The 13,179-nt window shown below is 34.5% G+C and overlaps 1 protein-coding gene across 1 annotated transcript; it reads left to right on the top strand.

Moving 5' to 3' along the window:
- Positions 1 to 4,119: 4,119 nt before the first annotated feature.
- On the top strand, positions 4,120 to 12,303 carry LOC138326043 (uncharacterized). The gene is made up of 5 exons (XM_069272157.1): positions 4,120 to 5,689; positions 6,158 to 6,622; positions 8,010 to 9,185; positions 9,623 to 9,738; positions 10,182 to 12,303. The coding sequence occupies exons 1-5, from the start codon at positions 5,171 to 5,173 to the stop codon at positions 11,230 to 11,232; spliced, it is 3,327 nt and encodes a 1,108-aa protein (XP_069128258.1). The 5' UTR covers positions 4,120 to 5,170; the 3' UTR covers positions 11,233 to 12,303.
- Positions 12,304 to 13,179: the final 876 nt, after the last annotated feature.

Genomic DNA, 13,179 nt, shown 5'->3' with positions numbered 1-13,179 from the left:
TCAACCATGCATTTAGCACTACATCCCAAGACAATATTACCAGACTGAATAAAAACCAAATTATCATGCACTTTATCTCCTGACATTATCAAAATGTCTAAAAAACCATAACAATTAAGCACCACAGGTGAATTGGTCTAAGCACCACATGCCACATAATAGTAACAATAGGCATAATTCACCTCATTTAGATACATCCCAAGACAATATTACAGACTGAATAAAAAACAATACATGCATTTATCTCTACATATCAAATGTCTAAAAACCATATATAATTAAGCACCACGGTGATTTGGTCTAAGCACCACATGCCACATAATAGAACAATAGGCATAATTCAACCATGCATTTAGCATTACATCCCAAGACAATATTACCAGACTGAATAAAAACCAAATTATATGCACCTTATCTCCTGACATTATCAAAATGTCTAAAAAACCATAAAAAATTAAGCACCACAGGTGATTTGGTCTAAGCACCACATGCCACATAATAGTAACAATAGGCATAATTCAACCATGCATTTAGCACTACATCCCAAGACAATATTACCAGACTGAATAAAAACCAATGCCCATGCACCTTATCTCCTGACATTATCAAAATGTCTCAAAAACCATATATATTAGTTAAGCACCACAGGTGATTTGGTCTAAGCACCACATGCCACAAAACAATATCAATAGGCATAATTCAACCATGCATTTAGCACTACATCCCAAGACACTTTTTACCAGACTGAATAAAAACCAAATTATATGCACCTTATCTCCTGACATTATCAAAATCAAGTCTCAAAAAACCATATATAATTAAGCACCACAGGTGATTTGGTCTAAGCACCACATGTCACAAAACAATATCAATAGGCATAATTCAACCATGCATTTAGCACTACATCCCAAGACATTTTTACCAGACTGAATAAAAACCAATCACCATGCACCTTATTTCCTGACATTATCAAAATGTCTCAAAAACCATAAACAATTAAGCACCACAGGTGATTTGGTCTAAGCACCACATGCCACATAATAGTAACAATAGGCATAATTCAGCCTTACATTTAGCACTACATCCCAAGACAATATTATCAGACTGAATAAAAAACCAATCACCATGCATTTCATCTTCTAACACTATCAAAGTGTCTCAAAAAACCATATATAATTAAGCACCACAGGTGATTTGGTCTAAGCACCACATGCACATAACTATATCAATAGGCATAATTCAACCATGCATTTAGCATTACATCCCAAGACAATATTACCAGACTGAAAAAAACCAAATTATCATGCACCTTATCTCCTGACATTATCAAAATGTCTAAAAAACCATATATAATTAAGCACCACAGGTGATTTGGTCTAAGCACCACATGCCACATAATAGTAACAATAGGCATAATTCAACCATGCATTTAGCATTACATCCCAAGACAATATTACCAGACTGAATAAAAACCAAATTATCATGCACATTATCTCTTGACATTATCAAAATGTCTCAAAAAACCATAAAAAATTAAGCACCACAGGTGATTTGGTCTAAGCACCACATGTCACAAAACAATATCAATAGGCATAATTCAACCATGCATTTAGCACTACATCCCAAGACATTTTTACCAGACTGAATAAAAACCAATCACCATGCACCTTATCTCCTGACATTATCAAAATGTCTAAAAAACCATAAAAAATTAAGCACCACAGGTGATTTGGTCTAAGCACCACATGTCACAAAACAATATCAATAGGCATAATTCAACCATGCATTTAGCACTACATCCCAAGACATTTTTACCAGACTGAATAAAAAACCAGACTGAATAAAAACCAATCACCATGCACCTTATTTCCTGACATTATCAAAATGTCTCAAAAACCATAATAATTTAAGCACCACAGGTGATTTGGTCTAAGCACCACATGCCACATAATAGTAACAATAGGCATAATTCAGCCTTACATTTAGTATTACATCCCAAGACAATATTATCAGACTGAACAGAAAAACAATCGCCATGCATTTCATCTTCTAACACTATCAAAGTGTCTCAAAACCATATATAATTAGGCACCACAGGTGATTTGGTCTAAGCACCACATGTCACATAACTATATCAATAGGCATAATTCAACCATGCATTTAGCACTACATCCCAAGACAATATTACCAGACTGAAAAAAAAACAAATTATCATGCACCTTATCTCCTGACATTATCAAAATGTCTAAAACACCATATATAATTAAGCACCACAGGTGATTTGGTCTAAGCACCACATGCCACATAATAGTAACAATAGGCATAATTCAACCATGCATTTAGCATTACATCCCAAGACAATATTACCAGACTGAATAAAAACCAATCACCATGCACCTTATCTCCTGACATTATCAAAATGTCTAAAAAACCATAAACAATTAAGCGCCACAGGTGAATTGGTCTAAGCACCACATGCCACATAATAGTAACAATAGGCATAATTCAGCCTTACATTTAGTACTACATCCCAAGACAATATTATCAGACTGAATTAAAAACCAATCACCATGCATTTCATCTTCTAACACTATCAAAGTGTCTCAAAAACCATATATAATTAAGCACCACCGGTGATTTGGTCTAAGCACCACATATCACAAAACAATATCAATAGGCATACTTCAACCATGCATTTAGCACTACATCCCAAGACACTTTTACCAGACTGAATAAAAACCAAATTATCATGCACTTTTATCTCCTGACATTATCAAAATGTCTCAAAAACCATAATAATTTAAGCACCACAGGTGATTTGGTCTAAGCACCACATGCCACATAATAGTAACAATAGGCATAATTCAGCCTTACATTTAGTATTACATCCCAAGACAATATTATCAGACTGAACAGAAAAACAATCGCCATGCATTTCATCTTCTAACACTATCAAAGTGTCTCAAAACCATATATAATTAGGCACCACAGGTGATTTGGTCTAAGCACCACATGTCACATAACTATATCAATAGGCATAATTCAACCATGCATTTAGCACTACATCCCAAGACAATATTACCAGACTGAAAAAAACCAAATTATCATGCACCTTATCTCCTGACATTATCAAAATGTCTAAAACACCATATATAATTAAGCACCACGGGTGATTTGGTCTAAGCACCACATGCCACATAATAGTAACAATAGGCATAATTCAACCATGCATTTAGCATTACATCCCAAGACAATATTACCAGACTGAATAAAAACCAATCACCATGCACCTTATCTCCTGACATTATCAAAATGTCTAAAAAACCATAAACAATTAAGCGCCACAGGTGAATTGGTCTAAGCACCACATGCCACATAATAGTAACAATAGGCATAATTCAGCCTTACATTTAGTACTACATCCCAAGACAATATTATCAGACTGAATTAAAAACCAATCACCATGCATTTCATCTTCTAACACTATCAAAGTGTCTCAAAAACCATATATAATTAAGCACCACCGGTGATTTGGTCTAAGCACCACATATCACAAAACAATATCAATAGGCATACTTCAACCATGCATTTAGCACTACATCCCAAGACACTTTTACCAGACTGAATAAAAACCAAATTATCATGCACTTTTATCTCCTGACATTATCAAAATGTCTCAAAAACCATAATAATTTAAGCACCACAGCTGATTTGGTCTAAGCACGTACCACATGCCACATAATGGTAACAATAGGCATAATTCAGCCTTACATTTAGTACTACATCCCAAGACAATATTATCAGACTGAATTAAAAACCAATCACCATGCATTTCATCTTCTAACACTATCAAAGTGTCTCAAAAAACCATATATAATTAAGCACCACAGGTGATATGGTCTAAGCACCACATGTCACAAAACAATATCAATAGGCATAATTCAACCATGCATTTAGCATAACATCCCATGGCAATAGTACCAGACTGAATAAAAACCAAATTATCATGCACCTTATCTACTGACATTATTATAATGTCTAAAAAAACATAAACAATTAAGCACCACAGGTGATTTGGTCTAAGCACCACATGCCACAAAACAGTAACAATAGGCATAATTCAGCCGTACATTTAGCACCACATCTCATGACAATATTATCAGACTGAATAAACAATCACCATGCACCTCATCTCCTAATATTATCAAACTTTCTCAAAACCATATATAATTATATCTATATAAGCACCACATGCAATTTGGCATAAGCACCATACATGTGTGTTGTAATAAATTGGTATAAGAAATCACATTTTAAGCCCCAAACCCCATAATATATTTAATTTGCCTCAAAACAAACCCCCATATATTAAGCATCACTTGTTAATTTGGCCTCAGCATCACATCCCATAAAGCAGTATCAATTGGTTCTACATACCATAAATTATAAGCACCACATGTAATAACATTGCATGTGTACAAGTACATGTACACCTCCTTTCTACATTGCGGACAATGACAGTTTGTCGTTCCGTTTTCTATCCTGTGTAGTAGATATTCGTATTAACTAGATCGCAGTATTTATGTCTTCGGCTTCATAAAATGATAAAATAACACAAATGTGTTACGAACATCGACATATATGATACTAATCTAACCACGTGTACGCTTTGTTTACACTGTGATGCGCATGCCCGCTTGGCAGGAAGTAAACAATTTAGCCAATCAGATGGTGGTGCTTACTGTGGTTCTTACGCACTTTCCGGTTATATATTATTCCTCGAATTTTAAAACTGTATGAGGAGGTTGGTGAAAAGTTAAGGTTAAACATAAAATCAAGATGGATTTGAGAGATGCCTACAAAATCAAATCCTCAACGATTGATGCAAAGGAATTACGCTTGGACAGGAGGTCAATAGATTGGAAAAGAAATCGTCTAGAGGAAGCGAATAACATTCTCGGCACCCATCGGCTGTCAAGCTATCGCTATACCAACCTCTGGGTTATCCTTCGATATTTTCTGGATTACATGCGCAGTGCGTCATTTCGCGCTGACCAATCAGAGCCATCCACACAAAAAAAATCCTCGAAAACTTTGACAGGTCGGCGCCATATTTGTTTACATGAAAACGCAGTCATGAGTGACAATACTAACAATCACGGAGCTAAAAATGGAAAAGACATGTGTTATTTGCCTCCAGAACATTGACCCCAAGGCATCATACCGTAAGTGTGGTAATGTTTTGGACCAGTTCGAGTCTGTTTTCCAGTTATTAGACAGAACTTTATCAAAGGATGGCTATGTATGTCACCATTGCATTTACAAGTGTAAACGCGTGATTAAAATTGAACAGGACATAGAGACATTGCATGAAAAATTAGAGACTGCAAAGAGTTCGTGCATTCAGGACTTACGTAAACATTGTTTAAAGTATGAAAAAATCGAAAGATTACCTTCCACCCCTGTCAAACATCCGTGTGTCAAACGGAAATTAAAGCTGACTCCGAAGTCGTCGAAAAAAGTTAAATTAAAATCACCACGACAGATTCGATTACCAACTATTAGGCTTCAGACACCAATCTATGTATCTGCATCAACGCAAACAGAGTTCAATGCAGAAGACAGTGACCCTGTGAAGAAACCAGCGAGGAATTCAAATGTTCCTTTCACTAATGCTTCAGATGTACAGGTAAGGAATTAATCATTATATCTATTAATTTATAATTATATCGACAATCTACTTGTCTGCACTGTCGCTATTACAAAATAGCTACTTGACCATATATGAATTATATAATTATATATAATGTCACTCATATGTCCTTTAAGATTTGTAGTGTTTAATTATTGTTTTAATATATATAGCATCTGTATAATGAATGTGAATGAAAATTATGATAATTTTTTTTTGATGAGATCAGTCCATTATGCATAACTTATCTTGGGCAAGTTATCCTGATATAAGCAGGTGTCTATATGTGATTATTATTAACAAGTATATAATTATTTTTTTGTATATTTAATTTATAAATCTGAATGTTGATGCGTCTGGGATATGATCATGATCGATAACTAAAATTAGTCCATTTATATAGGCATATTATATAGCATAAATCATATTTGTACAGGAAAATATAAGTGCGTTAATTTTTTTCAGATTTTAACCAGTAATGGAGGGCAAATCCAGACAACCAGAGTGAAAGACAAAGAATTTCAAGTCATTTGTCAGGCCATTGCCAAAGGACGCACCTCACAGCATGTAGCACGTCTTCTTCTTAAGCAGGAAACTTTTAGAAATGAATTGGAAAACTGCTTTCTTAAGCAACTGGAAAAAGAATGTAAATTAATTACAAAGAAAACCAACAGTTCAGAGTTGAGAAAGGTAACACCTGAGGATATTAAATCTTTAGATTTAAACGTCATCCTGAAAGAATGGGAACAGACATCTCCGTTGTTTGCACATGTTTTAAGAACCATTTCAAACTCTGGATCCTTCGACGAGGGCTTCAATCCAGCTGTGATCTTCGCAGGAGCTTCCTTGATAAGATGCCGGTGCCCAGAGTTAAACCAACTGCATTGTGCGACAGGACTAGTGATGGATGAAGGTGGAGCAACCAATGAGGTATGTACTTAAAATATTTGCTGAAATATTAATATATACTATTGAACTACTGGATAATGATTTTGGGATATATCATAAAGTGATTTATTTGGGTGATTTAATTATCATTGATTATATATATTACACATGGGGTTGACACTAACTTATTCATTCGGTGGCCAGCAGGACCACAAGATATTAATTATTGATCGATGTTACAAGACCGTTAATCGATCTTGGATATCAGAGCGATTCCCAGAACTAATTATTAACCACCACTATTGTAAATTTACATATACATATTCCAGGTCAAAAATATATATACATTTCACTTATCTGGCAAGATATAATTAGGACCTATTGCATTGATTTTTGGTGGTCCATTATATTATATATAATTAGACCTGATTTCCTGAACAATCCTAAGATTCATTTTAGTTATAATTACCACTCATACCTTGTTTTAGTTTCATTTCTGCATAGCTATAATTATTAACTAGGTTTTTTAAATGATTTTTTTTTTCTACCTGTAAATGGTGACAAAAATATGATTTTCAAACTCTTTCTTTTCTTAAGTAAATCTTGAAGTGGTAGTGGTACTAAAGCACAGATTTTGCAGAATTAACGCGTTTAGTATGACTTAAGATTGCATATCTATATGTAGACTGTGTATTGGCTGTGTCAAGCGCCATGCTAAATATGTCATTGAAAATGAAGGGAAGTAACTCTGATGTATGAGGATTTTTATACATAATACACGTGTAATAATAGTATTGGAAGTAAACTCTACTCTCCGATAAATTGAACTTTTGTCATTGGCAGTGTAAACATTGATTGATGATTATAATCGGATGGAGTATTAATGGTTTATAACCTGATGTGAAATAGAACTGAGTGTGTTCAACTCGCCATGAAATTTTGTTTGGGAAGCTCACAAATGAAACAGTATTTTCATGGTTAAATTTATATCCTTGCGCAACATATATACTTTACCCAATTCCTTTACTATTAATTAGGTAGCCACCAGCTACTACAATATGACCCTTTTCAAAATATGATAACACACTTGCTAATAAGTTTAAGGTAAAACCAACAAATTAGACGTTCACACATACAGGACACTTCAGTTATACATGTATATATATATTACTATGCGTATGTAAAACAACACCAATTGAAGTTTAAATGTACTTGCACGTATACACTAGTACTTAACTGACAAAGCCTGATATGAGATTTGTTTCTTTGCAATTGAAATCTGTATTGGTTGGATGATGCACAGTCAGTTAATGCACTATTACAAAGAAAAAGGTGTAATCTAGTTTTATAAAAGTTTAATCTATTTTAATAACTGTTACTTAAATTTTTTAACAATATTTTAATTCAAAATTCAATTCAATTTTTACAGACAATAGATGTTCTTCACAAGCTGGGAGTGTCTGTTTCACCGTCAACAGTTTACAAGAAAAAGAAGGCCATTGTTGCACACCATAGACATTTGATTTCTGCTAGAGTGGAGAATTCTGTCAGAGACATTGAAAGACACGTGCAGGTGAAAAAAGTGAAGGAAACGGTATCGGTGAAGTCCATTGAAATTGATAGCCAGCTAAAGAATGTTGAAACTGTCATCAATCCATCTACAGTGTTTGCATTACAACAACCACTATACTGCTCATCATTCATGAATCTCATCGTCGTAGATTTGAACTCTCTGGAACCATCCCTGCGTGGAAATGAACACTTCAACTTTCCTACCTCTCAACTAGGTTCTGACATCACCAAACTGAGTTCTGACATCATCAAACCGAGTTCTGACATCATCAAACTGAGTTCTGACATCATCAAACCGAGTTCTGACATCGTAAAACTGAGTTCTGGCATCACAAATCCGAGTTCTGACATCACAAGACTTCAGATACCCACACTGCCTTCTCCTGGTAGTACCACATTGGATCAGTCGTGTACATGTGTGCCCTTTGAGATTATTGGGGACAATTTTGATATATCCATTACACCAAATCAAATGACCAAGGACAGCCAAAGAAAGAGTTTGCACTGGTTTCTATACTGTGCTGTCAACAAACGTGTGCATGCCCACCACCTCTCAAATGATGCACCACAGATGACTGTTTCAACTGCTCCAACATCCCTGTTTGTTCCCTCAGTAGATGATGTTTCATCTTTGGAGACGGATTTTATACACTTCGTTGCTAAAACAGTTACAGAACATGTTACTTTCTTGAAACAGTATGCATACCTTGTGCCGTCCTGTCTGGAACATAAGTACATGGAGGAGATGAGCAAGAAGTCAGAATACATGCTTTGTGAACTGATAGATAGAAGCGAAAATGACAGTGAAGGAATCATCACCATACTCAACCGGATCCAACAGAAATTTGTCCCTCACACACATGGAACCAAGCCAAAGGTGATACAGAATATTGTGTTCGGAGGAGATGTTTTAACAAACGAAAGAGCCTACAGTGCACAGCAAGCCATGGCAAATGGTGAAACAGATTTTGAAAGACTTGGTGGCTTCATTCATCGCCCAGAAGGTTTTCATCGTGTTATGAACTTTGTGCTGGTATGTATTTTATGTATAGAAGTGTATTATATATATAGTAATAACAACATTTAGACTGTATTTGTGTGTATTACATCTACTATTGTTATATATGATATCTAGGTTGGATTTTCACTCATGCCAAGTGTAGTATATATATATTATTGTGGCTAAGTTACTCCATAGAATTTCAAATTAACTGGTTACTGATTATGAATATATCTAGCTAGAAAGGGTATAACACCTAAGATCAACAAGCCTTCTTGGTCACTGTTGAGTAAAACAATAATTAATTCAATGGTAGTCTTTTCATAAACAAGGAATATCTCTAAATCTTGTATATATTATATGAAAAATGATGTTTTTCATATTCAAATGATTGTTTGTCAATATGTTTTTCTTTACACACACAAACATATAAATATTTTTTTATATTTTCATGTATCATTTTCTTTCAGCTCATCTACCAGACATTTTACAAACAGACTGCAGACAGGGGTACGCTTTGGCAGCTACGCAATATTGTAAACCGCAGAGATGTCAGTGGGGCAGATTCTGTTGTGAACAAATTTAGGTTAGTTATGATGAATTATTGGAATATCAATCATTTCTTTTACGGTGTATACAACCACAATAACTAATTACATGTATATATTATACGAATGAAAACGTTATAATTGTACAATGATATATATATATATGTTAGAGATCGATCGCAGATTTGTTTTAGTTTTGTTTTCCCTGAATTATTATTGCATTTGATTTCAGTAATTAATATAAGCCTTAATTTTATTCAGATATTACCAATGTATAAATGTGATGATACATTTAACTCTGGCAAATTAAAATTACAGCATTGTCTATCCCAACTCTGGCAAATTATAGCATTGTCTATCCCCATTTAGTTTTTGTAAAACAAAGGGAAGTAATCAGTAATCAATATTAATCAATCAGAGTTATTTACATCTGTATAAATTTGTATTATAGGCTGATATACAATGTATTCTGTTATTACAGGCCACACCATAATTTTCTCGAGGATGCTCTTGATGCACACATAGTGGCCTTGGCAAAGAAACACTTTGGTGTAACAGATGAACAGCCTACCAAAAACCAACCGCCACCTTTGCTTTTGACTGATCATCAGAAAAAAGAATGGCTCTACGACCAATGCCGAAGTCTTGTAAAGCAGATAACTGATGGAAGTGACAGCAGTGTTTGGGCCCAGCTGTCTGACATTCTAATGGAAAAAGATGCAGAAGAAAGTTCAGTGGAAGAAATGAAGGACCAGGCTACCGGACACTACATTTGCTTTCATTGTCAGCGCAGGTACAAAAGGGTGAAATCACTAAGAAAACACCTCACAGATGTTCATCAGTGGGAATTCCTTCCACAGGAAAGTTCGTCGTCGTCGTCATCATCATCATCCAGTGAACCATCCAACGTCACATTTTCCTTCATGTACTTGACCCTGTTACTTCGAAGTACCTATCAGGCCATCAAGTATGGTGATGGGGAGAGATTGGCTAGGAATGCAAAGTTTGAGCATTTGGTTGCTGGTGTAAGTGGACATACAAAGTACAGGTTGTGGCTGTGGAGGTACTTGGCCTACATCAATGTTATTCTGACACCACGTGCTGCTGAGGAGTACAAGTGGAATATATCCACAAACATGAATGGGGGTCATGGAGAAAACATTGCCAATGACAATTTGGTAGAGGTGATGGTGAAAACCATTAAAAAGAAACTGCGTACACAGGGTGCCAATGTGACATTTGACTCTGCACAAATGGCGTGTCAAACTACAAATGTGACAGATTCAATCCTTGACAGGCTTATGAGGGAATCTAAGTGCCACAAAAGATCAGGGAAACATGGTAAACCGTCAAAGGTTGAGGATATCAGCAGCATGGCCGAAGAACTCTTGTTGTCGAATGCACTCCTTTCAGACCAACAGTTTCAAGGTTTTGAACAATTCAATTCCCCCATGAAAAAACTAGATCCTTCGAAAGAATTCGCCTGGCAGGCCATTCAACGCAAACGTGCTTCGGTTGAAATGTGCTTGTAGTGTGCAGTGTACATGGTCTTGTTAGAATGAGCTAGGTAACTTTGTGTGATGTTTTGTATAACAATCGATACAAAAGTTCTTGGAAAACTTGTCATTATGTCATCAAATTATCATGTGATATGTACATTGACTCCAATTGATTAAGAATTTCATATGAGATTCTTTTTTTTGATCTGTAATAGTTAACACCTGTTGTGGGAGTTACAAAGATGAGACTCTTCGAGAGTTTTTTTTTACAGTTGTACGTTAAATGTGTCAAGAAAGATTTCCTGATGAACATTGTCAGTAACGATGCTGTATGACATACAGTGTGGGTTGTGGAAATACTTAAGATATTTGATTTATTTCAAGAGTTTTGTGTGGTAGTTGTTTGTTTGAATGAAATTCAAACTGATTATTTAAGAATATTTAAAGATTTTCATGTTGATCTCGTACTTGTTTGTTTGAATGAAATTTAAACTGATTATTTAAGAATATTTAAAGATTTCCATTATGATATCATTGTCATGATATTGTTTTAGGCATAATTATGATGTCTTTAATACATATTAATATGGCATTTTTCAGAGTGTGGAAGTTTTTTGTCCAAATAAGATGTGTTCCTGTATGACATATTTGAGTTGTAGATATTCTTTGTAAATTTCACAGTTTTGTGTAACAGGTGATTGTTTGAATGAAATTTAAACCAATAATTTAATATTTTTTAAAGATTTCCTGATGATCTCATTGCATTGTCATGATGTTGTTTTTGGTATAATCATAATGTCTATAATATAGCATATTTCAGAGTGTGGAAGTTGTTTGTTGAAACTGAATATTTAAGTATTTAAAAATTTTCTGATGATCTCATTGTCATGATGATGCTGCTTAAAGCATAAACGCTCATCATTTTTATGTTTTTCAACACATTTAGTGATGACCACGTATTTTTGTTTTGTAATATTGAAATCTTTGATGTTTTAATTTTGTCATAATAAATTGAGAACTTGAAAGATATTCAACTCTTTGTCTTCAATATGGTTCCACACATGTACATGCATTGTGTAAATCTGATCAGTAATTCTATGATCACAACCACCAGTGCCTAGAACATGGTTAATATATTTATCTGTAAATATATATGGGATCTTAAATGAGTTTTCATTTCATATGAGATTTTATGAAACGAGCCTTAGAAGTTTTTATTTTTTCGAACAAAAATGGAAACTGCGGAACGAGTTTCGTTAATCTCATATGAAATGAAAACTCATTTAAGATACTTTCATATGATGTACTTTTTGCAAGTCATTTTGTAACGCCAGTGTTCGAAAGCGACACTGGCCATAAAAAAACCTGGCTGGTCCATAGAACTTGTTAATTAGATCCATTGTCTATGAAATAAATATTGAAAAACATTAAACTAATTTTTTTTTATATATAAAATAACACTAATTATTCCCGTATTCCTTAAGCTTGTTTGCTTTCCTTTTCAAAAAGGTATGAACTTTTCTTTTGATACCTTTTTGTTTTTGGTATCGAGTTTTGAACAGCCAGTCAAAAATGCTCCACTGTCGTATACGAACACGGGCAAATTCACTGGATAACAGACGGATTATGTGATAAAGTAAGACAAGCTATGTAATTGGTATTTGACAAATGCATCCATACCAAGTTTCGACTTAAGACCTGCTGACCATGTACTTTAAAAACACCACTTTCAAAAAAATTAAATGTTAGTTTCAATAAATAACAGAGGCCAAATAAAATTATAGTTGTGTTTCCCATTTCAGCTAAAAAAACCATAGGGTATATGGAGGTGAGTGTCAGGACACAGGAAACAAGCTTGTTTTTTTGTCAAAAATAAATTGATCAGATGTATGTGTTTCCTTCATTTTGCAGAAATTATGTTGAAGCACTCCTTTAGATGTCAAGAAACGAGTCGTATTTAACACATGAGTTGACATACCC

The sequence above is a fragment of the Argopecten irradians genome, chromosome 6, assembly GCF_041381155.1.
Source record: "Argopecten irradians isolate NY chromosome 6, Ai_NY, whole genome shotgun sequence".
Lineage (NCBI taxonomy): Eukaryota > Metazoa > Mollusca > Bivalvia > Pectinida > Pectinidae > Argopecten > Argopecten irradians.
The sequence above is the reverse complement of the archived record's forward strand: the minus strand, read 5'-3'. Positions and strand labels throughout refer to the sequence as shown.

Bases quoted from the DNA above. Each gene is read 5' to 3' on its own strand.
- LOC138326043 (XM_069272157.1), top strand. From the start codon at position 5,171: ATGGAAAAGACATGTGTTATTTGCCTCCAGAACATTGACCCCAAGGCA. The intron at 5,690-6,157 runs GTAAGGAATTAA...AATTTTTTTCAG, and splicing joins CTAATGCTTCAGATGTACAG to ATTTTAACCAGTAATGGAGG. The intron at 9,739-10,181 runs GTTAGTTATGAT...CTGTTATTACAG, and splicing joins TCTGTTGTGAACAAATTTAG to GCCACACCATAATTTTCTCG.